General features: G+C 40.4%; 1 protein-coding gene across 1 annotated transcript; it reads left to right on the top strand.

Moving 5' to 3' along the window:
- The first annotated feature begins 476 nt into the window (after nucleotides 1–476).
- rcn1 (reticulocalbin 1, EF-hand calcium binding domain) lies at nucleotides 477–27,490 on the top strand. The gene is made up of 7 exons (XM_063500695.1): nucleotides 477–618; nucleotides 19,815–20,090; nucleotides 22,085–22,278; nucleotides 22,402–22,580; nucleotides 24,701–24,761; nucleotides 25,987–26,186; nucleotides 26,527–27,490. Exons 1-7 carry the CDS (start codon nucleotides 554–556, stop codon nucleotides 26,632–26,634), a joined length of 1,083 nt encoding a protein of 360 aa, XP_063356765.1. The 5' UTR covers nucleotides 477–553; the 3' UTR covers nucleotides 26,635–27,490.

Raw genomic sequence — 27,490 nt, 5'->3', positions numbered from 1 at the left:
CTCCCTCTCCCCCCTCTATCTCTCTGTGTCCCCCACACACGCAAATACACACACACACACACACACTCGCACATTAAAATCATACTGTCAGTTTCTGAATTTTTATGTCAGTAGGGAAACAATTTTGCAACTCAAATATTTATGATAGCAAATATCGACCCACATTTGCATGCGATCCCAGTCTTTACGCCTATACTGCATATTTAATAACCACGGACACTCTAGCCAAAGTTAAATACCTGACATTATTTAGGCCTACAGTGAAGATGCTGACGTGAAGGGGTCTGTAAGGATAACACGAGTGAAACTTGGATTTAAGCTACAGTAGCTCAACCCTGCCCGGGCTTTCCAGGGAGATGCCAATCTCTCTGTGACTGATCAAATTTAAAACAAATTGTGTAATGATCGACCTCCCTTCTGTAGCCATGCAGAACATTATGTTGCCATAGCCTACGCCTCATGAGCTTATTGTTTACTGTCGCTGTAGCAGACAGAGAAAAATGTCCAGGGGACCGAGCACGTTACCAGAAAGCAGAGGGTGCACGCAGAGCTGATGCTGCGTTCAAAGGGGGCATTTCATCCATCTAAATTAGGATTAATTGCAATGGAGATAAGGAGGTAAGTTCTATTTGAACCTCGCGTTTAAACTTGCTTCAAACGAGAATTTGTTAGAATCTTTCGTGTACATTTAGTCTTTTTTTTTAGAGCATATTGTTTTTATTTAGCGTCAAGAATATCTTGCTAGGCCCACATGAGTTTAAATAAGACCAAAGTTAGTCAACCACTCCAACCTGCTGAAGTGATTAAACTGCCAGGCCCAGATCATGCGCTCTCCGCCACTCAAACAGCTGGCATGTAGTGTGAAAATGTTTAGGTTGCACATTTGATATTTACAACTTAAAACTACAATGTTCAAAGATAATGTATCATAATTAGCCCACCCCTTCAGCCGACGCACGCATACACGTGTACAGACACATATTCCTCGTTTCGGTCCTTTCTTTCCCCTGTGTGAAATGTTTTAATAAGCCCTACACGCTCTGTGTGCAGAGTTTGATTTGTTTTCTCTCCATGCTCCCCGGCCCTGGATCGAGACATTAGCCGAATTCCCCCGGGGTGATTGGATGCAATTTGTCCGGAGTAGACAGGCACGTCCTGGATGTTAGGAATTCACTTTGGCTCAACGTGACAAGTCTGACTTCGATCTACAATCGCATCTGAAAGTGCAGGGAGCGGAAAGATTCAATGCCATTAAGTGTTCTTCTGCCCCCTTTTTTGCGAAGTAACGAGATCATCCATTTGCTTACAAATATTCATAACAGTTCATTTTGCGAAACCTCCAATCTCCTAGTGAGGCCTGCGTGGAGCGTTAAATGTGGGCTGCTCATGGTCAGTTAGGCTGGAGAGAGAAGTCAAAGAGGCGATATTATGCCCCCCAAATCTGTGACCCTTTAAATTAGATTAAAGATTGACAGTGGTCTGAAGTTAAAAATAATAATAATAATAGCAAAGTGTTAAGACTGACACCTGCCACTCAGACTTGACTGTGATTGATTCTGATGCTTCGTGCTGGCAACAATAATGTTGCTGTTTTGCGCAGGGCTGAGTAGGCGCATTTATCACTCACTTGCCAGGAGTGGCTGAAGTCAGTGTCCGTGTCGCGCTGTGAGCTGACAGGGGAAAATGGGAGCTAACGAGGTTGTCAGATGTCCTGACAAGACAAATGAGAGCTCGTCACTCCCTGCGCTTTAATAACGTTTAATGGAAACGTATTGCGCCGTTCAAAATAAAGTGTTACACGTACCGGGGTCTGATGGCGACGCAGTTAATTACGCACGGCGAGGTAAATTACGCATCAGCTAAAGGGTGTTGGCATGGATTCAGAACCACCAAACAGGACTATCTATATAAAAAACCTATGATTTGTAGGTAATAGAGCAACTCGACCTTGGATTTTGTTGTTACTTTCAACAGCTAATTAGACCAAGCACATAATTAAAAGACTTTTTCAACATGTGGCCAGTTTAGTCACAATGAAGGTCTTTTTTCAATGATTATCTTAGTAACTGTTGGAAGAAATGTTTGTGTGGAAAATAGAAAATCACTGAGAGGGAAGAGCTTAAATATGACAAAACAGATTCGTACGCATCAACATTTACCTGGCTAATAGATCAAATATAAATCAAAGATCTAACATGTTGGACTGACTGGGTATTTCTTGACCTGTTAAGTATGTTATGTCATTAGAACCTTAAAGCATGTTTCTAACTTAAATTCAGACCTCGTAGATGGAAATTATTTTATTATAGATTTCACGTTTCTTATTTTGAGGAGTCCTTATTTTTCTTCCAATGCGCCTACATAAAATTTGGTTCTTTAGGAGTTTTTTATTTATTGATTTGTTTAAATAATAACTTCACTAATTTGTATGTAGAGCTGGGTTCAAATCCAGACAAAACTCGAAGTGTTTTATGGTGAAATGTAACACTTGTCACCAGTCACAAGCTTTGCAGTGGTCTGCGCTAAGAGGGTTTCACCATTACTCATGCTAGGGCTGTGGTCTGACTGTATTTTTGTGAATAACATTGAGCACTGAGGTTGTGCATTCTTCTGTGTAATTCATGGTGTGCGATATAGTCAACACACGGTATGGTAGTTGTGGTCATGATACATAATCCCCAGGGCTGGCAGAAGCTGGGCTCCAGCATGCTGCTAGGACAATTTATCTGGGTCTGCGTTGTATTGTTAATATTTGGTTAACCCGCCTGATAGTGTAATCGATGTGCCGTGCACTGCAAGCAGCTGCTCTGTCTTTCCGTGTTCGTTTAAAATGATATTTGCTTGATCAGCTGACTCGGGATAACTAGAATAACCGACGATTGGTAAATGTAGGAGATCATCGCACGTCAATGAAAACAATCTGACTTAGTCAAGTCCGCCGTCTTAGTAACGACCAGGTGGACAAAAATATCTGAGCATCATACAAATAAATCTCAGCAAACAGAGTAATGATGCTTCCACAAAGCCTCGGATCCTGTAATTTAACCTAAAAAGTGAGCGAAGTAGGGTTATACACCCTAGTTTCAACGAGCATGATAAGTGACAAGTGTATAAAAATCTTATTCGACATGGCTCCTTTCTATAGCGGTGAAGGAGGCGGGCTGTGCGAGTAAAAATAGACATTACTTCGCTAATGCCATCACCTGGCCTCTGGCACTTTTCTATGCAGGGTCAGAGGCCGGAACACCTGCTGCAGAGAAGCAGAGGATCCGAGGAGGGGAGGTAATTAGACTAGATAGATAGATAGATAGATAGATAGATAGATAGATAGATAGATAGATAGATAGATAGATAGATAGATAGATAGATAGATGTGGAGCACAGGTATATGACCCTATAGCTTCCAGCAACAGAGGAGACAGAACATAAAACACAAAATGTGACAAACTCAACGCAGATCTGTGTGATATGTATAAATGGATGCCGCGGCACAAGGCTGTACATGAACTCACACAGATAACTGGGCTATGTAAAACAACACACACTAAATCAGGCAATAACGACGACAAACCGTCTGGAAAATAGACGCACATAGTGCAGCAAGAAATCACTTCTTCCTCCCCTCTCCCTCCTTCTCCTTGTCTGGATGACAAATCCTATCCTGGAGTAAATATTTTGAGGATAATTGAACTGATTGTTATTTGCAAGTTTCTCTGTCTTGAATATAAAAGCTGCGGCGTGCCTGTGCGCAGTCATAATGACTTTCAGACCATTGGCAAGATATATTCATAATGTGGCGACTCTTAAGTCGCTAATATGCAATTCTGCTGAATATGTCAGGACGCATTATTGATTTGGCTTTTCTGTCTCTTTGGCGAGCAGCAAATGTTCTTTTAACACTGGAAATGGGAGTTATAAGAGGGCTGCAGAGACTCTGAAACGTCACAAAACAGAAGAAGCTGACCTCTTCGCTACTTTTAAGAAAGCTCACTAAAAGCTCTGTAAAGCCTGCCAAATTCTGAAGGGTAAAAACAAAAAAAGTAGGAATTGTAGCCATGTTCTAGATAAAACGCGAAAAAAAACTGTGAAAATTGTATTTGACAACATGTTTGTATCTTATTCCAGAGACACTTTGTTGTACCTTGAACATATAGATTATTGAGGACTTCTCTGAGAAAAATACGGATGATTTTCGGGTCAGTGCTTCCCTATTGATCTTATTCACTCCATCCCTTACAGGCCGGTTATTCAGCAGCACCCCGCTGTGGATACACACTACATTTCAGTCTATACAGTGTTAAGCCGACATACTGGCTACAGAAAGCCTCTGCACAAACCGCGAAACGTTTCTAAATCTAATCACAAACGAACCGTAATTAGACAAGTAATTACCGCCGTAATTAACAGCCTCTTTCTGCTCGCTGTGCTTTGATATGGACGGGCAGCGAGCTCTGCGCTTTATGGCACACAGGCAGCAGCGGCGGATAAAGTCTTTATTATTATTACTGGAAACCCATCTGGTAATAGCCTTGCCCGAGACCTCCTCCCCCCTAATCAAGGTTTTAATTAAAGACGGTTGAGGGCCACGGAGAACAAGAAGGCCAGTAATTAAGACTAACATTGGACCCTAACAGATGCAACCCTCCTCCTGCCTTGGTGCAAAAAAAAAAAAAAAGAAAGAAAAAGAAAAAAGAAAAAAAAAGCACACAAACCAAGACTCACATAGTCTTTTATGTATGGATGTAATATTCACTAAATCATGATGGATGAAGTGTGGTTTGCGGTTGCTGCTCATCATAATGCATCACGACGCGAAATAAAAGCACAAACTCATTTAAATACAACTATTTTCTCGTGTAACTTGCACTGGGTTAAAATTTGAAGTATAATTATGTCAGAGTAGAAAATGGGACAAAACTCTATCCTTGACACTAACAAGGTAGGTTAGTTGTGCGTATAGGTCCCGATATACAATAAAGTATTAAACTTTAATCTGAGATCAGAGGTACGTGCCCATTTACTGAGCGGAGACGCGGTGTTTATGGTGTTTGTTTTCATATTTCTTTGACATGTATTGATTTGAAGACTGCTGCATAGGTTTTTGTAGCAGGAGAGGTCACCCTGCATTAGTGTCATGTCTGCGCATTAGCGCGACACTGAGGGTCCAAGCAGGACACATCACACATCAACGCAAGATTTTGGTTCAGTGTGCGGGTAACAGTTGATATTGCATATTATTAACTCATTTCAATCTAAGAAAAATCAATTCGCTTTATTGGGTAAACAGTTGAATTTTAGAGTCTTCCTGTGTTTCAGGTATATATTGTGCGTAAAAGTGCACCTGGAGCATCACACTTTAAGCCTCGGCTGCCGATAAGCTCATACCACACCCTATCACATAGACCACGCTGTTTCAGAAACAATAACAACTCTGACACTTGTGGTGATGAATATTCACATTTGATTCGGTCAATCCTCACTGATTCATTTTCTACCCTGTAAGCGCGCGCCAACGCGCTTACATACTAAGAGTCTTTCTCCGTAAGTTGCACCCTAAAAGTAAAGGTTTGCCCCTCTTCAGATGGGCAGACAGATGGGCAGAAGTTTAGCCAAAATCTCCCGCAAAGTTCTCTGGCTGCTCAGCCACCACTGGAGAAACCTACACGAGATTGCACTTTGGCTTCTCGAGCTCTACTTGGACAAACGACAATTCACCGTGTGGTTTTAAAGTAAAACGCTCAGATGGAAAGAGCCCATCCCCATTCAACTTTCCTCTAAAAGAGTGCAAGAACGAGAACTCCAGCCAAAACAGTCTCCATCCTTAAACTTTCCTCTTACTGCTGCAGAGACACGTGTGCGGTCTATATTTCGTAATCTGCTACTGACACACAACCTAGCAATACTGCGGTGTTTTATGATAACTGCCTTATAACCCACTGCACAGTTAAGACTTCACCTCAGTGATATACTATACTATTTAAGAACAGTCTATGCTGACAATAAAACAGCGCAATTTCACCAAACCTTCACAATAAAACTCATGAATACCATTTCGAATTACATATTAAGCTCAGTCTAAATCATAGCAAACATTCAAAACTTGGCCTGCAAGCCGCAGCTGCTCTCAGCTCCACTGCCAGCGTCATCGCGCTTCATCATTGCCACTTGTGGAGCTTTTCTGCCCCCTAGCGCCGAATTAGACATCCACAAAAATTCATATAATGTTGCAGAGTGTAAATACCGGAACGTGCCGCTGAGTTAATTTGTACTCTACTGACCAAAACTGACCTGGCGCAGTTTGTAATCAACTCAACTGGTAGACATTGTGCCGAATGATTGCTTTCACTGTTTGAGTCCACTATTTATGTTCTGGCTCGAATTAGGCTGTAGGATTTAATTAAAACTTGGTTGTTTCGTTCATTTGTTTGTTATGTTTGTGCATGTTTGGCATCATTGTTTAGGAAGGCCGAATGGAGACGCAGATTTTATATACAGACTTTTGTTTTAAGATCCACATGAGAGGACGATATGTATACCGACCTTCCTGCAAGAACACTGACATCATCATTTATGATGTCAGTGTGAAATCTTATAAAAACCTACATTCATGAACAATTTCAATATATACAATTAAATGTTCTGTAGTTTACTAGAGTTTTTTAAACCGAGACATTTTCATGCATCTGTTCAAATATGGAAATCTTAATAGCTTCTGACAAATATTGTCTTTTTGTCACTTTCACACATCGTGCAGTGATGCAGTTAATATATGTACAGAGTTCCCCGTTGAGTCAACAGACCTGTCATATCACTTCACAGTTTACTTTGGCAGACTGTATGCATCCATCTACTTGTCAAATTCTAATACTGCTATAAACAGTGTGTGGCTTGAATAGGTCAGTTTATAATATCTGGCACACTGGCTAATGAAATTATAGATATGCGTAAGAAGAAAAAAGATTAGAGATTTACTATTATATATTTCTGAATCAGCTTTAAATATCTCAAACAATAAAAGAAAGAAAAGATAAAACAGAACACTGTCAGCTTAGTTAATTTAAAGCTTTACTGACAAGTTATCTACTGGCTTTATGCACAAATCATACTTCTCACACCCTCTGAAGTAATATAGTAATCTTGAAAAAACACTAATATATAAGTGGTGTAAATAATAAATGACCATTAAACTTCAAAAATGAATCAGAGTGTACAGAAAGGTTCCTGGTTTGAGCTGTTTGGGCTGACTTCATGGTACTAAAAACCTACAAAGCCTGATTTTGACTGGATATCAGTTCATTATGTAGACTTTAAGTTTTGGTCAGTGATCTATCAATGAGTGTAGCAAACTTTTCCTATTTAAACAGCAAACATTTGCTCGAGTTTTCCTACTCTTTGTTGCCGTTTCCTTCATGACACTGACCAGTGGCCAGAACTAACCCATCTTTTTTTATTATCACAGCTACATCACTTGTTACAGGAGAGCAGTTCTGTAAATCTTTCTGCTCCAGGTACATAAGAAGGAAGCAAGCAATTATCCTTAATATCCCAGTAATGTAAAAAGAATGGGACTTAATTTTCCATCTGGTTGCATGGTGAGAAATGTCAAATGTATTGGATTGAAACCGTTGTTTTAATCATTAAAGGAGAACGGTGAAGGTTGATGAAGAGGTATTAAGGTTTTGCTGCTCATGCATAATTTAGTCTATTGATCAGGTGGGTCTGAAGCTCATGCAGCTTTCATACGTATGTCCTACTTTGATCATTTTGTCAATCTTCCAAAGTGTCAAAGTGCTTTAGAATTTGGAATATAGATTGCAATGGCCTGTACGGGAATATTATACTAACATTAAAGTTGAATATTTTCATGATATTTCCACTTGACCCATAGTTATGGCACTGACAATAGTCGCACACATACATTCACCTTAGTTTGCTGCAGAATTTTGTCTTGTAATGGAAATGTGCTTCCCTTGGAGAATCTCCATTTTTTCCTCTCTCCCTCTGTCCCGCTCTTTCTCACTCTATGCATGGAGGGAGGCTGGCATTTACTTGACAATTTCTGCCTTTAAGTGCACGCTTTAAGTGCAGTGTTTTTATCTACACCTAAGATAGCTACAGACCAGGACAATTTAACAGGCAATTTAACTGACCGTGTGTTAGTGAAGCTGTCTGAGTCCCACTCTTTGCCAAAGCGCCATGGCATGATGGATGTAGGCAGTCTGGGCTAGGTGAAAAGACGCACACACGCAGATGCATACAAACACACACACAATCCTACTGAATAGTGAGATACACAGACACACACCGCCCTGCCATATTTTCCCAATACAAACGCATATGGGCCCATCCACAGCCAACCCCCTTCCATTAAGTCAACATCTTGTGCTGGCGGTTGGAACAGTGCAGGGCTGGAGTCAGGTCGTCCAAATCCGTCAGTAAGAGGAGGCATAGGCGTTTGTCATCCTCCTCTCTGGGCACCATCCTCCTGGAAGAGAGAAAGGGGGGACAGAGGGTGGTGGAGCTACGAAGCATCTGGCTCTAGTAGCTCCAGCTGCAGGGAGAGAAGGGGGACAGGAGCTGCGCTGCAGCCCAGGGGAGACACTCTTTCTGCAGCCAAAACCTTTCCACTATTCTATCTGCTGGATGAGGGAGCGGAGAAGCAAGTCAGTGAAAGAGTTTGCAAGAGCTGTTAATAACCTAAAGAGTGGAAGCAATAGTAGTACACTAAAAACACCGATATTTAGTTTCTTAATTACTTTATACTTAAGTTCCACTGATGTTGTGTTTCAGTTATGATTTGTTAATGCTCTGAGAAGATGAATCTCGTTACATCACATACTATTAAGGTCTTTGTAGTAGTGCTCATCTACTAGAGTGTCCTCGGCCACAGAAAAAACCCTGCAGCGCAAAAGCTGGAAAACAGTATTTGTGGCACGTGCACACACTTGAGCATGGTTTTCCCTCGAACATGCCACAGTGTAAAGAAGGTGTAAAGAAAGTATTGTAATGCCAACTGACTAGAAAGTTGAACCAGAGGAAAATGTCACCCAAATGATGACCCATAAATCACAGGCCACAGTCATGCAGCCAAAGCCTAGAGACACCCTTTAGCATCTAGCGTCAGCACACACACAAATGATGTTTAGCCAGTGGCGCGCATTTAGCACCAGACCCCATCAACTCTGAGGGTGCTTTGTCACATATCTATGGATGATTCAGAGCCCGAAGACAGCATTTAGTATTAGCACTTAATCTTCCACTGTGTTCCAGGGTTTGTTTTCTGGCTATATAGTTATGCTGATTGAAGAAAGGAGATCAAATTATGTTTTGAGGGATTGGATGAGAGGACCTCAGAGGGGGAACACATGCATTGCTCTCTTATTGTGAAGTGTGACCTTTATGGAGGGAAGATCTAGGGGCCGAAAGAGTCCCTCTGCTCAATCTGAGATATCCGCTAGGATTAATTAACCCCATTCTTCCATTAGGCCATTGGGATTGCTAATTAGGTTGAAAGAAGTCCTGCAGGAGTCTCCACATACTGTCTCTCTGATCTCTGCCAGGTGTATTGACTTCATATTAACTGCTGCTTTTCAACTGGGGCATCTTTATATTTTTATTTGCCGTTGTAGAACTAGAAAGATGCTAGGAAGCAATGGGAAAGATGTGGTGGGACAAGCAGCAGAGGTCTACAGCCAAACTAGTGAAGCGGTTCATGGGCAGTACTTTAATATCCAAAGCACTTCTCACTAAACCATCATAGTGCCTTTACCCATGGGACTTGAGCCACTCGAGCCACACTTCACATGTGGTTGAGACAATCAGCAAACAAGTAACAAACACAAAAAGCAAAGAATTCAGTGGTTTTGAACATCTCTGAAAAACAAAAATCTCCCTGTTCTTCCACACCATGGCATTAACCACACTGTGAAGATCCTGTTATGGTTAGCCAGAGAAACAAATGAAATTAGCAGCACAGATCACAAGCATCTGTTAGATGTCACTAATGATATGTCAAGGGGGCTGCCATGCGCTATTGTTCCGATCGCCTATAGATGCACGTCTGTGTAATCTGATAAATGAGTGAACATAAATTTGCCGCTCTTTTTCTGAAACCGGACCATTACTGTCAATCACGTAGACGGCTACAGCGAGCCAGAGGCTGCCGGCTCGCACAACAAGCACTGGTCCCCACAGTCTCATGATGACGGTCCCCAGACGGTCTGCTGTAACAGCTCCAGCTAATCTTCTTTTCATGGTCTTCATTACGACCTGTCAGAACATAAATTGACAGTAAATTGCCATGTTTATTAACACTGCACTAAAACAGCATCCTTAACTCTCCTGCCCCCTCGTGCAAATGTTAACATTTAACAGTGACCAAGAGGATCAATTAAGATGCGGCATGAAATCATGCTGCGCTCAGAACAAATGCTCTCGAACAGACGCACACACATATAGAGGTCCCCGCATTCACAATTCCACCTTAATATGCCTCCTCAAAGATTATGTCCTCTGTTGATGACCCCCCTTTGAAAACCTATTCAGACAGACACTTGCTTGCCACATATTTTCAGCTCGAGTAACGCTGGAAAGGAAGGGCCATGCTTCATGGAGCACTGCATCAACAGAGTCTAGAGTCTGAGACTTGCAGCGGCCTTTGCCATATAACACAGTAATTACTAGATCAAATCTGTTCAAATTGAAGCAACGCTGTTCTGTGATCCCTCCTATACTAATCAGCACACTGAGGTATGGCTGTGCGACTATAAATTGCTGACTTAATTAAAACCAGGACCTCTCTGTCATCTAATTACAGGGAGAAAAGGTTATTGCTTCAATGCAATTTTCCAAATATGATTCCTTCACAGTTATTAAAGGCTCAGGCGTCGTTTATTGTTTCAGATTTTTCAATATGGAAATGGCCCCGGTGACAGACGTAATGACTCGGGGAAAGCGCTTCATCTCGATAGTGGCCTGGCACGGCCATTTGTCTAAGATAAGTGGAGCGGACAGGAACGGGGGAAATGTCATGGGAGGTATCCCATGATTGCCTCCACTTTACAGTTGTCATTAAACAGAGCAAAGGTTTCTTTTCTCCTGTGTGGCAGCAATGAGAAGTTTATTAATCTATTGAGTATAGTGAGGGTGGTGAGTTATTGTTACTATGAAAATTCACAAGGGAAGAGGAAAATTGTTTAATTCTGTGATGAGAGACTCTGTGTTCTCTGTTATTGTTCCACTCTAATCACTATTCCACCTCAAATCTTCCACAACCTGAAACCTGACAACAGCAACAACAACAAACATATTAATGAGAAAAAAGCAGAGGGAAATCCCAAGAACGCAAACCAAACAATTTAGTGGATAAAGTGGAATAGTATCAAATCACTTTTGTGGTAATACAGTGAAGAAAAATAAATAAAACGAGATGTAAATCAAGAGTCCCTAAACTCTCTCACTTATACACATGATGTGGCCTGTTAACTATTTTTTTAAGTAATAGTTTAAATCAGTTTCATAAACATTTTGTTACATACCCATCTTCAGAAGCTGAAAAAGAAATTAAAATACACGGCTCACAGTTTCTGTGAATCAAAATAAAACAATACATTGAAAAATACAAGTGGAACTTCAACAGTATACTGTCTGTAAAGTCTCACTTCAAAGTATATTGAATATGTTCACTTAGAGTGCCGCTATAACTCTGTAGTGCTTTAAACTAAGCTTCTAAAGCTGTTTCCACCCTGCAGTCTTTTCTCCACATTACCTAATCAGATATAAAACAGTCTTTAACATGCATTTTCCCGCATTCATTACCCAGGTACCCTTGGCTAAACCAGGCAGCATGGTTAGCAATTGTTGCCACTGTTTTTGTCTTGATTTCAAATCCAGGCAGAGCCCTGCTGTGTGGATTTTGCATGTTCTTCTTGAGAGGCTTGTGATGTAAAAGAGGCTTTTAACCTCAAGTCTCACTTCTTTGATAAAGGTAAACATAAAATGAAAAATCAAAAAGTTTGTATCCAGTAGTGAGAAACTGTCTGACACTATGTGTGAAAAAGGGCAACTTCACACAAGGTCACATCCACAGATAACATAAAATAGCTTCAGGGTCTGAAAAACCAATGTGGAAGTGCTTTAAACCAGCATTCTTATAATGATCAGCAGAGGGGTGATTCTTTTGGTGTTCCATAAAAGAATCCCGGTTGTAGAGAAATCCATGTAAAATCTGCCCTCGACACTTTCCTGACAAATTTACGACCTCAATCGGTAGTTTCAGGTCATACTGAATAAAACAAGAAACCAATGAGCGTGTGGTATCCTCAACTCAGATCCACCTCTCACTGATCCCATCTACTTTCAAAACACCAAGATGAGGACGCTGAACGCACTCAGCTTGACGTTTCATAATGGGGCTTCACTATCAAATGAGTGACGCCAGAGCACGATCAATCTTTGATGTGAGTGGGAGTACAGCTCAGTTCTTTCTCACAATCTTCATTTTGGCAACATTCTCAGTTTTTGTGTCTTAGCGAAATACAACATGAGGCTTCTCATTTAACATTAAAATCATTGCATAAATCTGCATTGTTTTATTTTATTTAGTTAGTTTTTTGTCGCCTTTGTGGCTCAGAGTTACAGAAAAGAGAACCACCTAGTCCTGAGCTGCAACTGAAAGACATCAGACAACAAAAAAGGGGAAAAATGACATTAAAAAGCAAACATCGACAAGTTTCTAGCTTCTCTGTCTTCAAAAGCTTAAAGAAGATACTTGATAATACTAGTAAATGAAATGTTGCAGGCATGACTTCAGGTATACAGTAAACAGCGATTTAAAAAAAAGAACTACAATCATATTTACTGTCAAACTCACTTCCATTGTGCACGATCTCAGTTATTTATAACCCTTTAATTATTCAGATGCTCTGATTAATTGTTGTTGCTTAATCAAACTAACAAAGCTGTTGTCGCACCAAAAGAAGATCAAAAATCTGATAAATGCAGTGTGTGTCTGTAAGCACGGGGCAAAAAGAGGCCACAACTGAACTGAATTTTCTGGACACTAATGCTCTGTGTCTCCCACCATAGGGTTTTCTTAATTACATTAACCAAATGCATTCTGCAGTGTGTGCAATCTCATGGTTAACTGAACACGCCCGTAGCTGCAGCCCCCTCCCCGTTCTATTCCTTGGTGAAATATTCATGTTGAAAGCCACTCTTGCCATCCACTTTCTCCTTCCAACATGTTAATGCCTGCTGTTGTTCAGCCATGCTACCATTGTTTGAGAGTATAGTCTTCAGCATACAGGTAACACCTAAAAATCTGCCCCTGTTGTGTGATCTAAAGTTAATGAAAGGGTCCAACTATCAATCCTGCTGAGACGAGCACCATCACCAAGATGAAAATCCTGTATTCTTGTATATCCATATGTATCTTTAGGAAATGCATTTCTTTGGGAAAGCACATTTGTATTTCTTCATGTCTGCACAGCACACTGATTCAAATTGACCAGGCAGGACTAATTTAAATACATTAACTATTCATTAATTGAATAAAGAGGTTAGTTGGCCCCAGGGCCTCTTTATAATCATAAACTGGGGTGTACTGTTTATGCAAAACAGCAAAGTGCCATGTGCTGGCTTATTATGCTAATGATGAATGGCAAAATACATGTTTCTCCTGCCCACAAAGGAGGATTAGGCATGGCAGTGTCAGCAAGTTGTTTCCAGGGTACAGAGTCTGTTCTTCCATATTACCTCATGTTGAGATGGGGCTCAGTAATGTGATTCTTTTCGTTTTCTTCACGTGGATATGATCACACACCCCTCCCTACACCAACTCTTCCTCTATCTCGAAACATTATATCGCAAGGACTTAACTAAACTGGACGACTTCACACTCTCGCATTGACTTATGAAGTTATCTGTAGTTGAAGCAATCTTTTAACTTTCCACATTCTCAGAGATTGTTTATGATCCGAAACCCATGCTCTGTATTTCTTAAACTAAAAAAAAAATAACTTAAAAACTACTTTAACTAAAATTACTAAAACCTAAACTAATTTAAGTAAATACTAAAATCTACAGTGCAAAAGTGTTGAATCAGCCTCACACTTCTTTACACTTTATACTGTTTTAGGAAAATGGGAAATAAATAGTGTATCTGAGGCAAAAAACCAAACAAAACAAACAAACAAAAAAAAAACCCCAGAGTGTTCTTCAACATATCCTGTTGTTGTTGAAGTAGTCTTCATTAATAGTTCTCCAGGCTTCTTGAAGGACATTCAAAGCTCTTCTTTGGATGTTGGCTGCCTTTTGTTCCGTTCTCGGTCAAGATGATCCCACATTGCCTCAATAATGTTGAGGTCCAGGCTCTGGGGAGGGCTATCTATGGATGGATGGATGTCAGATCCATTGATTTGACAAAATCTCCAACACCACTGGCTGATATGTGGTATGATATACAATATCATATATGATATGCTATACAATATGTGATATATGCGATATGTTATACGATATAACAGTCTTGGGAAATAGTTTATTTAGTTTATGTGGGAGAAACGGAATTATTTAACACCGCACAAAAAGAGCAAATGCCAAATTTTGGAACCACTATCTTCAAAGTGAAGTTCATCATTCCACCTAAGAGTTTCTTGTTACTCACTTTGCACTGTTTTTCTTTGATTAACTTTATTAATAATATCTAACAATATCTATTAATGATAACATGATATCTATCAGTTATCTGGACTGCTATCTTTACATTCAAGATATCAAAGACATCAGTAGGAATAAATCTGAATCTTTATTGCCTTATGGATGGTATTAAAGGGACGGAATGAAAATTATGGCAGTGGGAAGGATGACTAAATCATATATGCATACTTTACATTAATAAATACATACATATACTACCAGTGAAAAGTTTGGACTCATTTAATTGTTTTTCTTTATTTTTACTACTTTCTACATTGCAGATAGATACTGATGACATCAAATATATGACACAAGATATATGGAATTATGTAGCAAAGAAAAAAATTGATAAATAATTCACAGGCGTGCCTTGTCAGGGTTCATTTGTGGAATTTCTTGCTTTCCTAATGGTGATGGGACCATAAGTTGTGTTGTGCAGATGTCAGGTTGGTACACAGCTGCCAGCCCTATTTGACAACTGTTAAAATTCATATTATGGCAAGAACCAATCAGCTAAGTAAAGAGAAACGACAGTCCATCATTACTTTGAAAACTGAAGGTCAGTAAGTCCAGAAAATTGCTAAAACTTTGAAGTGTAGTAGCAAAAACCATCAAGCACTACGACAAAACTGGCTGACATGAGGACCACCCCTGGAAAGGAAGGAGTCACCTCTGCTCCTGAGGATAAATTCATCCGAGTCACCAGCCTCAGAATTCGCAAGTTAACAGCACCTCAGATTAGAGCCCAGATAAATGCCACACAGAGTTCCTGTAGCAGACACATCTCTACATAAACTGTTCAGAGAACATGCAAATCAGGCCTTTTATGGTCAAATAGCTGCTAAGAAACCACTACTAAGGAAAAGCAGCAAGAAGAAAAAGATTTGTTTGGGCCAAGAAACACAAGGAATGGACATTACACCAGTGGAAATCTGTACTTTGGTCTGATGAGTCCAAATTTGAGATGTTTGGTTCCACCCGCCGTGTCTTTGTGCGACACAGAAAAGGTGACCGGATGGTCTCTATGTGCATGGTTCCCACCGTGAAGCATGGTGGAGGTGTGATGGTGTGGAGATGCTTTGCTGGTGACACTGCTGGTGACACTGTTGTTCAAAACTGAAGGCACAAGGAACCAGCATGACTACCACAGCATCCTGCAGCGACATGCCATCCCATCCGGTTTGCGTTTAGCTGTACAATGATTTATTTTTCAACAGGACAATGACCCCAAACACACCTCCAGGCTGTGTAAGGGCTATTTAACCAAGAAAGAGAGTGATGGAGTGCTGCTCCAGATGGCCTAGCCTCCACAGTCACCCGACCTAAACCTGATCGAGATGGTTTGGGATGAGCTGGACCACAGAGTTAAGGCAAAAGGGCCAACAATTGCTCAGCATCTCTGGGAACTTCTTCAAGACTGTTGGAAAACCATTTCAGGTGACGACCTCATGAAGCTCATCGAGAGAATGCCAAGAGTTTGCAAAGCAGTAATCAAAGCAAAGGGTGGCTATTTTGAAGAATGTAAAATATAAAATATATTTTGAGTTATTTCACACTTTTTTGTTTAGTACTACATAATCCCATATGTGTTCATTCATAGTTTTAATGCCTTCAGTGAGAATCTACAATGTAAATAGTCGTGAAAATAATGGAAAACAATTAAATCACAAGGCGTGTCCAAACTTTTGACTGGTAGTGTACACACATACACACATACAGTTAAGCCCAAAATTATTCATACCCCTGGCAAATTTTGACTTAAATTTACTTTTATCCAACTAGCAAGTTATTTTTTGACTGGAAATGACACAGGCGTCTCACAAAAGATAATAAGATGATGTACAAGACGCATCATTGTGGAAAAAAAATATTTCTCAGCTTTTATTTACATTTGAGCAAAAAGTATCATGTCCAGAATTATTCATACCCTTTACAAACTGTCACAGTCTCTGGGAAAATCCAAAGTTCCATACCATTCCAAATAGTCAAAGCTGTTCTAAAGCATCCTAATTACCCTGATTAATTGGAAATAGCTGTTTTGATCAACTCAACAGGTGAAAAATAGCAGCTCTCTGCAGGTGGTCTGTGGACAGTCATGGCTAAGATAAAGGAACTCAGTGAGGACCTGCGGCTGTGCATTGTGGCTGCTCACAAGTGAGGAATGGGCTACAAGGCCATATCCAAATGTTTTCAAGTTCCAGTGGCTACAGTGCAAAGTATTATTAAAAAATACAAGATGTTCCGCACTGTGGAAAATCTCAGAGGACGTTGTCGGAAGCCAAAAGTGAAACCTGTGCTGGCCAGGAGGATAGTGAGAGAGGTGAAAAAGAATCCAAGGATCACCACCAAGGCCATTCTGGTGAATCTGGGCTCTGCTGGTGGCAATGTCTCAAGCCAGACAGTCCAACGGACACTGTTGGGTTCCACGGATGCAGACCAAGGAAAACGCCACTTCTCCAGGCACTTCTAAGGCATGCAAAAGCTCATTTGGCCTTTGCAAATGCTCATCTGGACAAAGATGAAGGTTTCTGGTCTTCAGTGTTATGGTCAGATGAAACAAAAATTGAATTATTTGGTCACAATGATGTTGGCATCATTGTGATCATTTGGCATAAAAATGGAGAAGCCTTCAACCCACAGAACACCATCCCCACTGTCAAACATGGTGGTGGGAACCTAATGCTTTGGGGGTGTTTTTTTAGCCAATGGACCATGGAACCTAATCACAGTAAACAGCACCATGAAAAAAGAGCAATACATTAAGATTCTCAACAACAACATCAGGCAGTCTGCAGAAAAACTTGGCCTTGGGAACCAGTGGACATTTCAGCACGACAATGACCCAAAACATACAGCAAACGTGGTGAAGAAATGGTTAGCAGACAACAACATTAACGTTTTGCAGTGGCCTAGCCAGAGTCCTGACTTGAATCCAATTGAGAATCTGTGGAGGGAGCTAAAGATCAGGGTGATGGCAAGAAGACCCTCCAACCTGAAAGATTTGGAGCTCATTGCTAAAGATGAATGGGCAAAAATGCCTGTGGAGACATGCAGAAAGCTGGTCTGCAATTATAGGAAGCGTTTGATTGCTGTAATAGCCAATAAAGGCTTTTTTCTATTGATTATTGAGAAGGGTATGAATAATTCTGGACATGATACTTTTTGCTAAAATATAAATAAAACCTGAGAAATATTTTTTTTCACAATGATGCCTCTTGTACATCGTCTTATTATCTTTTGGGAGACACCTGTGTCATTTCTGGTCAAAAAAGAGCTTGCTGGTTGAACAAAAGTAACTTTAAGTCAAAATTCGTCAGGGGTATGAATAATTATGGGCTTAACTGTACATACATATATTCTCTACCCAACAAAAGAAATAATAGAGGCTACATCCTCTCAGCTAACCATCCAACTCGTTTTCAGAAAGCAGTTTAAAATAAAGGGCATTAACCCTTTATTGACCATGGGCCCACCGGCGGGCCCATTTTACAGGTAAATTTGAAGGGCCGGTCAAGGGAATACATTAGTGCACATGGCACGAGTGACACACACATCTGTGAAAGGATTATCAGTGATGAACGATAAATCAGGTTTTGGAACAACATATGCTGCCATCCAGGTTTTGTCTTTTTCAGGCAACGCATTGCCAAACCACATTCTGCACATGATTACAAGAGTAAAAGACAGTGGGTGCTGAACCGGCCTGCCTGTCATTCACCCATTGAAAACGTTTTGGGGATTATGAAATACAAAATGTAACTAAACCAAGCAGCTCAAACCAATCAGCTAAGTAAAGAGAAACGACAGTCCATCATTACTTTGAAAACTGAAGGTCAGTAAGTCCAGAAAATTGCTAAAACTTTGAAGTGTAGTAGCAAAAACCATCAAGCACTACGACAAAACTGGCTGACATGAGGACCACCCCTGGAAAGGAAGGAGTCACCTCTGCTCCTGAGGATAAATTCATCCGAGTCACCAGCCTCAGAATTCGCAAGTTAACAGCACCTCAGATTAGAGCCCAGATAAATGCCACACAGAGTTCCTGTAGCAGCAATTGCCCTCCTCAGCTTCCGGATGCTTAAGTCTTTGGAAATATGTTTCTGAAAGCATGTTAAAATCAGCATTTTATTTAAATGTCCCAGTTTCAACATCTGATAGGATATGTTGTCTTTTTATTACTAAATATAGTGCATGGCCAGTACATAACATTCCCACTAGTTACCCTCCCATCCTTCACTTTCTCTATCACTCTCAGACACACTAACACACATAGACACATTCAAAGATATTTCACAGCTGTTATCTTAGCAAGACTTTAACTGTGTCATGATGCAAGTTATTCATTCAGTTCTATAGCAACTAACATATAGAATAATCCATCTAAATCCAGTAAGCAGTACTCGTATACTACTATAGTATTGCATATTTTACGGATTCAAGGAACTTTACCCTCAAACAAACATCAAACACTGAAATCAGTTCCAGCATGTTTTACCTTAAACGTTTTACACTGAAGCAGCGAGCTGCATACTTGTGACTGATGAATTTTTTAGACAGCAATGGTTCATTTATATCCCTGTACATCAGCGTAGCTGTGCACACAGCCTTTTCATTTCAAATGCACCTTATTACAAGTTGGCAGAAAACACTTAAACAGTTCCCTAAAACTGTGTGTGTTACTCCCGTTCTCACTGGTTGCTCGCTGACCCACGTTGATTCTCCTGCTCTGGTCGTTAGTCAGCTTGCAACGTGGCGCCGGAATCCCTCTCGTGTTACCGACATCCCGTGGACCAATGGGGGATATTCTGGTAGTGGTTGGGGCTGGGGCCTGAATGAAACGGAGCCTGTGAATGGCTGTACGTAAGGCGGCAGGAAATCCCTGTTTGGTTGCATCCCTTTCATTGGGATAAGGGACAGGATTGCCTAAAACTGCGAGGAGTGTAGGTGTTCATAGAGGACCTGTTTGCGGGCGCAGGTTGCGTTTTGAGGGTGTTTGAACATTGCTGCAACATTATTGCGCTCCGCCGCTTAAGACAGGACAAAAAGTCGGCGTTTAGCGGTCCAGCAGTGAAAGGAGCTACACAGCCGCTTGATCATTGTGTGTTGTTGTGTTGTAGGCCCGTTTTGGAGATCGCTGTGCCCTCTGAGAGAAGTCAGCTTGAACCCCGACTGATGGCCGGCTTCAGCTTCGTGTGCGCTGTGCTCCTCTGCGCCGCTGTGGCGCAGACCAAGCCGACGCTGAGAAAAGAGAGAGTTCATCATGAGCCAGAGCTAAGCAGACAAGCCCACGAAGACAATAAGAGCTTCCAGTATGACCATGAGGCCTTTCTGGGCAAAGAGGAGGCCAAAACATTTGATCAGCTCACCCCTGAAGAGAGCAAGGACAGGCTCGGGTAAGGAAATGCTACCAGCACTCTGCCACATAAGCTGATTTTTGGTATCTGAAAGTGAAGTTAGTGACGGGCTTGGTGGGATTTCGAAGGGCAGGTTGGAGCTTTTGTGTTTGTTTGTTTGTTTTAAATCACACACTCTGCCGCTGAAGCCCGTTTCGTGTAACTGTTCAGACTAAGAACACTAAACATTTAAAAACATGGGAACATGTGCCTGTGAAAGCACACCTGCTTTATTATGGCACCCATACTGTTTGCACACACTGTGCACTTAATAGTCTGCAGAAATCTTAATTACAAATACTCATTAAAGATTCATTTATGGGGGTGAAGTTTAAGGAAAGTTTAATCGCCGAAGTTCTGCATGTAGGTATTCTGTACAAAACTGCAGCGCACACTCAGTGTGCCACGTGGTTCTGTTGGCAGGATTCTTCAAGTATTAAACGTTTTTTTTTCTTCTGCCACTGCTGCAGTGACAAGTTGGCACCATGTGACGCAAGTTAGTCCAGAAAACTCCTGCTTGTTGTCTTGAAAGAGGGAGGACCCCTGTAATATCACAACGTGGCAGCCCAGGTCTAAGAATACACCACAGATGCACTGCAGTTTTTAGCCTCCTAAACTGGGTTTGCCTGCCCCTCCCTCAGAAATCGTTTCTACGAATCCACATTACTTATAGGAAATTAATTATTTATTAATTATTAATCCAGCCTGTCATTAATCAGTATCTCATTACTAAAGTCTTCGGTCACTCTATATTTTACTTTTATACTTTCCTTCGTACATTTAATTGGTTTTCAAAGTTTTTCTTTGGACATCTGTTTTGTTTTCCCCCTAATTTTTGGTCCATTCCTTTATTTTCATTTTTATTTTTATTTTTGTCTGTTTGTTTGTTGAATCACTTAACACTAACATGAATCATTCAAGCGTTAAAAAACAGGAAGTGGACAATTGGTGAACAATAAAAAGGAAGTAGCAGGCCTATAAAGGACTAATTGCAGCAGATGAACAGTATCTGAAACTTATGTTCTTAAGAAAAAGGACAAAAATCAACCGAAAACTTGACGCAGGACCAGAGAGACGAATCTCTCTTTAGTTGGTCCATCTGTTGTTCACTGAAAGCCTCATCAGAAGTGGTCTCAGTGGAAGGGTCGCTGTGAAGAAGCTTAAATGGGGAGAAAAAGCAGAGATATCCAAATTTGGAATTTTGGGTTTAAATTGTTGTGTATGTCAGGAGAGAGGTGTAACATTAAGTATCTAAAGCCATCTGTAAAACAGTGGAGGCTCTGTCAACTTTACATACTGTTACTTTACAACACAGAAAGGAAAATATATTTGAATAAAACAAAATAATAAGTAAAATCTGCACTTTTCAAGGTTTGGGTTTGCATTTCAGCCGGTGGTGTTTGGGACCTTGTCAAACTTGACAGAATTACTGATGCAGAAAAATACCATTAGGTTTTGATCCACCATCTAATACCATCTGAAAAGCATCTTATCAGCAAGGCTTCATTTTTCAGTATAGCAATGATCCCAAACACAATGCCAGTGCGGTTAAAGCATACCTGGACTGAAAAACACACATTAACATTATCAGTCATGGACTGGTCTCCCCAGAGCCCGGACTTCAACACTACTGAAGCTGTGTGAGATCATCTTGACAGAGAACACTACAAAAAGCAGCCAACATCCAAATAAGAGCTTTGACTGTTCTTCAAGAAGCCTGAAGAATTGGCCCTGAAGCCTACTTAAAGAAGAATAAACACTGCCATACCAAATACTGACTTTTAAACTTGTTAAATTGTAAAACCTAAATTTTTGCCTTCTATATTGAATTTCATCAATTTTTTGCACATTTCAATAAATAAATATTTTTCAACCAAAATATAAAGAATGAGGGGCTGAGTCAATATTTTTGCACAGCACTGTATGTTGCCTATATATGCCTATAAGATCTAGTTAATATATCACTAATATCTGTTTTTTCCCCTGCCCAACAGAAAAATTGTGGACCGAATAGACAGCGATGCAGATGGCTACATCACCACAGCTGAACTCAAGGCTTGGATAAAGCGCGTACAGAAGCGTTATGTGTATGAGAATGTAGCCAAGGTGTGGACTGATTATGACCTGAATAAGGACAATAAGATTTCCTGGGATGAGTACAAACAAGCCACATATGGATACTACCTCGGTATGGGCTCACTAGTTCAAGACACATGATGTATTTTGTTTGTTTGTTTTTAGTATTAAAGTATTACATAGCTATTAAACCTGATTCATTTTTTATTCATCTTTTTTTTTTTCACCCTCTTAGCCAACCCCGAAGAATTTGAAGATGCCACGGACCAGTTCAGCTTCAAGAAGATGCTCCCTCGTGATGAGAGGAGGTTTAAAGCAGCTGATCTGAATGGGGACCTGGCAGCAGACAGAGAAGAGTTCACAGCCTTCCTCCACCCTGAGGAGTTTGAACACATGAAGGATATTGTGGTTCTGGTAAGCCCTTTGTGTTCATATGATCTTTAAGTAAGGAGTACGCGTGTCAGACCTCAAAGAAGTGACGTTCCCAAAAGTAAGAGCACGTCTGCCTAATAAGAAATATGATTTAATTCCAAGAGTTTTGAGTTTCTGTTCCATGTGTTTGATCTCGCTACTTAAATAAATGTGCTACATTTGAATAACCTCCTAATGAAATTTTAACTTGGCCCAGAAATGATTGAGTTCCTATATTTTTTTTGGGAACAGGTCCAGTGGGACAAACCGACCGTCCCATTTAAAACTCAATCTTTAAATATATATTCGGCTTCGTGGAATGTGGGGTGGCGAATGTTAGCAGTGATGCACTATGCTGCTCTGTTCATAAAATTTGTACTACCCATTTGACAGAGTTAATTATTAATCTCTCATTTTTATGATGTTGCTGAATGTTACCAAAGAACGGTTCAGCCAGGGGTGTCTTCACTGATTGTGGTGAATCTGGCTAGAGCTAACACGATAGTCACACATACATACATGCTGCATTCATACTTTATACTTACAATGAATTTTTCAGAAACACTGATCTTTCTAAAACTATGCAAACAAATGAGTAACTGATGGTACATGCGATCATAGGAAAAACATTAGAAAGGATGTGGCTGTAGGCTAGCGTGAACAATAACTGAAGGAGATTGATGTGCAGGATCAGGGAGGAACATGAAGTTGGTAAGCGCTAACTGGAAACCTACACACACTTCACATTTCTACCTTCAAACTGCTTGTGTTGCTGCCATCTACTATTGGCACCAGAGAGCTCCTGCACACTACAAACGTGGAACAATACCAGTCCTTAAGAATAGTAGATTAAATTTGGCAGACGAGAAATCTTTCATTCTGAAGCGTAACACTTTGCATGAGCATTCACATGTATTTGGCCAAAGTAAACAGAACAGAACTGGTGTTAGTAAAGTCAGAGAGATGTGAATAATCAAGGAGGCATAGTTATTGATTAGGAATTTAGGAAAACTAGTCAGGAAGCAAAACTTGGATGTATGTGGTGGTGTTTATGTAGGTCTTCATTTCTTCCCTTTAACACACCACCAAGAGAATTTCTGAATTTCAACCTAAAAAGAGTTACAAAAGGGTCAGTTTTAGTGATCTGAAACTGTTTGATGTGAAAGAAAGCTCATATAAAATGCTTTAGTTCATTGCTGAACCCATTATGTTATTTTCCAAGCAAAGACAAGATTTTATAGCAGAACATAGGTTTTAATTATGATACCGATTATACTGCTGTGAATTGTCATGTCCTTTTTGCATCCTTATAAAACGGAGAACATCTTACCCTTTTAGTGTTTATAAAGAGCTACACTGGAGAAAAATCTCTTTTTGCTTACCCTGCACAGGCTATGTGGGTTTAAGAAAAAGATTTTCTTTTTTCCTCTTAGTGAACTATTAGAAATCCTTCCATCCACCCATCTTCTGCTACTTAGCAGGGCATCCTCCCTGCCCAAAACACTGAACCTAGGAGGCATCCAGGAGTTATCCAGGAGTCATCCAAGTCAGATGTAGGAGTAGCAGCTCTAATCTAAGTAACTCCAGAACAGCCAAGCTGCTTGCCCTGTCTGTAAAGGGGACCCTGAACACCCTTTGGAAGAAAATAGTCTCTGCATCGTGTATCCAAGATTTCATTCTCTTGGTTGCTACCCAAAGTTCGTGACCATAAGTAAGAGTAGGAACCAAACTGACAGCTTTGCTTTCATGCTCAGACCACTACAGCATCCACATCACTACAAGTGCCACCCCCACATGAACAAAACCCTGAGATACTTAAACTCCCTTCCCTTTAATTAACCAGTTAGCCAAATTCACATACTGTCAGATCCAGTATGTTACAGATAAATCTAGTGGAACCAAGTGTTTGCTGAAAAGGGTAAATCATCGTTGAGTGCAACTCATCAGCAGTGCTGTATTGTTGTGTCACTCTGCCAGCCCAGCTGTGAGCAGAATCTTATAAATTCACTTTTACACCCCAGGGCTGCACGTTTCTCTTCTATTACTCAAAGTGAAAGTTCCTCTATAGTTGACGGGCCCTTGTGTCTTCCTTTAATGATATTATCATCTCATTCTCTATGCAGGAAACCTTGGAGGACATTGACAGGAACAGTGATGGGCATGTGGATGAGGACGAATATATCGGTGAGTTAATTCAAAAATTGAATTCATTTAATTAAGCAATGGTAAAAAAATAAAACCCATTAGCACTCAAACATCCACTTAAAACCTTACAATATACCACTCAGTGTTTTTAAAACACACATTGACAAATTGAAGCATACAAAGACGAACAGGAATGTGAATAAGGAGCATAATATAATATTTCAACAATTTGCGTCAATCCCCTAATCACTGGAAAAAAGTGGATTTTAAAGTGTTGCAGGAGTTTGCAGTAACTTTTCAGCTCTTTTCAGAAAATAAGAAATATGTGCATGTCCTCTTAGTAGCATTATGTGTGCACAGTTCTTTAATTATGAATCATTTAGTGTTGATGATTTTTCTATCAGTACACTGAAATGACAACACTGCTGAGATAACAGGACACAGTGGATTGTATAAACTGTAATTTAGAACTCCTGATAGCGGCCTTTAAATTAACCATGCCAGATAGGTCTCCAGTCCAGCCAACTAGATGGCTTTGCTAAGGGCAAAATTTGGGGATTCGGGGGGACTTTAAATGTCGTCCCAGTGGAGCTAATATGCGTTTTCCAGCCTTATTACTAACAGACACATCACCCATTGTCTGCCACAACGTGGTTAACCCGGAGAACTGTGCTGACAGCAGTGTTTCTAAGTAGACTGAAAGGTATGTTTTGCTGGCTCCAAGTTGAAAGAAAAAGTTTGACACCACTACTTGAAATTATTCAAGCACAGTGATGTCACTGCTGACATATGGCTCAGTCTGCTGAGCATAAGTGGTATTCGTTGTAGAGCGGTTGCTGTTATCTCTTTCCAGTGCTTTGTAAGCTGTTGACTCTCATCTTGTTGAAAATTCATGATGTTGAACGTACTTTACACAAAAAGGGAAACAACCATTGTCACAGGACAGGAACAGAGAACTGTATAATGTCAGGATGCATAGATTGGCATGTCGTTGGTGACAAAATAAATGATCTGTTTTTTTTAACCTTCACCTCCACTATAGATGGATGTTAGGGTTTTATTCATTCAGAGCTTCAGTGTCATTAGTGTTTGCTTTGGAAAGCTTGCATGTGAAATGGTGTACATAATGTGTATGCCATTTCTGTAGGAATTTATACCAGGAGTGTATTTAAGGTGTAAATTGTGCGTTCTCTTCAAATGCAAACTAAAAAAATGTCGAAATGTCTTTATTCAAATGTTCTTTCATCATTTCTTTGGGTTTCAGCGGACATGTTTGCACATGAGGATGGTGGTCCAGAACCAGAGTGGGTCAAGACTGAGAGGGAACAGTTCTCTGACTTCCGAGACTTGAACAAAGATGGAAAAATGGACCAGGATGAAATCCGTCACTGGATCATGCCACAGGACTATGATCATGCACAGGCGGAGGCCAGACATCTGGTGTACGAGTCTGATCAGGACAAGGTATACTGTTAGAGTTATATTGATATGATTTCATATCTATTGCTTGTGCCCTTGTGGATATGAGAGCTTGTCAGCACAGGGTTCATTAGAGTCACTGTGTACAGGCTGGAACCTGTCTTAGCCGATAGAGGGCAAAAGTAAGTGTACGATCTGGACGGGCCGCCAGAGTGCAGGCACAGAGACGGCACGCAAACGAGTTAATTTTCTTTATTGGTGTATTTCGTTTTCAGTTCACACCAGAATTCTTCACTTGAGTGTTTTTCTGCTTTCGGGAGAGTGTTTTTGTTTACATTTAAATAAGAGCTTTTTTAATCATCATATTTCACACGTTCTATCTCAGGATCAGATGCTGACTAAAGAGGAGATCCTCGAGAACTGGAACATGTTTGTGGGAAGTCAGGCTACTAACTATGGAGAAGACCTCACCAGGAACCACGACGAGCTCTGAGCTCTCACTGCAGCTTCATGTGTGTGTGTGTCTGTGTGTGAGGAGCGCTGGTCTACAAAGACACAATCACACACAGTGACAGTAAGAGTGGGACAGATGTCAGTTTGTTAGACTTCAAACCAACACTGTACCAAATGAGAGGACGCATGAGTGTCGATCCTACCACTAACTCTGTGGGTCTGTTTCAGTCTTCGTATTGATGTTGTGCTTCTGACATTCAGGAGCAAAGCCAGACCCCGTGGACTTACTTTCCAACAATGGTGCCTTCCAGCCGAATCGCCGGATTCATTGCCTCAGAGATTTGTGTAGATAGGCTGTAACAAAACTTGTCAAAGCTTAGTATTGTCAGACATGGGAACAATTTTTGATGCTAATGTGAAACCACAGCTCAGAACATTTGTTCTGAATTTATTTATTTATTGAATTGCTTCTGAACTTTAGGTTTGAGAGGAATATAGTGTTCTACTAAAGGTCTTTTCCTTTTCAGAAAAACAGACAACACAAATTTAGTTTTTTTGTTTGTTTGTTTACAGTTTTATTGTCCTGATAACTAAAGACTTTTTATATCCTTTAAGTATTTTAAGAATTGTTGATTACTGATGTTTAATGGCATGGTTTTTGCACGCATTTGGTTTTAGTGTAGCCTGTGAAAAAAAAAAAAAAAATGTTTCTCCACATTTAGTTTGAAATGTATTTATTGGTATACGTAAGGCCAACTGTGTGCTCAGTGTTCACGTTTTCACTTTTTGATGTTTCATTTTTAACTTTATCTGTTTACAACTGTCTGATTTTAAGGTCAATTAGGCTAAGGCCTACTGAATATGTAAGAGGTGGAAATAAAGTTTCCCGTCCTTGA

This window comes from Pelmatolapia mariae, linkage group LG1 (genome assembly GCF_036321145.2).
Source record: "Pelmatolapia mariae isolate MD_Pm_ZW linkage group LG1, Pm_UMD_F_2, whole genome shotgun sequence".
Taxonomy (NCBI): domain Eukaryota; kingdom Metazoa; phylum Chordata; class Actinopteri; order Cichliformes; family Cichlidae; genus Pelmatolapia; species Pelmatolapia mariae.
Note: the sequence above shows the minus strand (reverse complement) of the source record. Positions and strands in the feature narration are given on the sequence as shown.

Bases quoted from the DNA above. Each gene is read 5' to 3' on its own strand.
- rcn1 (XM_063500695.1), top strand. From the start codon at position 554: ATGCTGCGTTCAAAGGGGGCATTTCATCCATCTAAATTAGGATTAATT. The intron at 20,091-22,084 runs GTAAGGAAATGC...CCTGCCCAACAG, and splicing joins GAGAGCAAGGACAGGCTCGG to AAAAATTGTGGACCGAATAG. The intron at 26,187-26,526 runs GTATACTGTTAG...GTTCTATCTCAG, and splicing joins ACGAGTCTGATCAGGACAAG to GATCAGATGCTGACTAAAGA.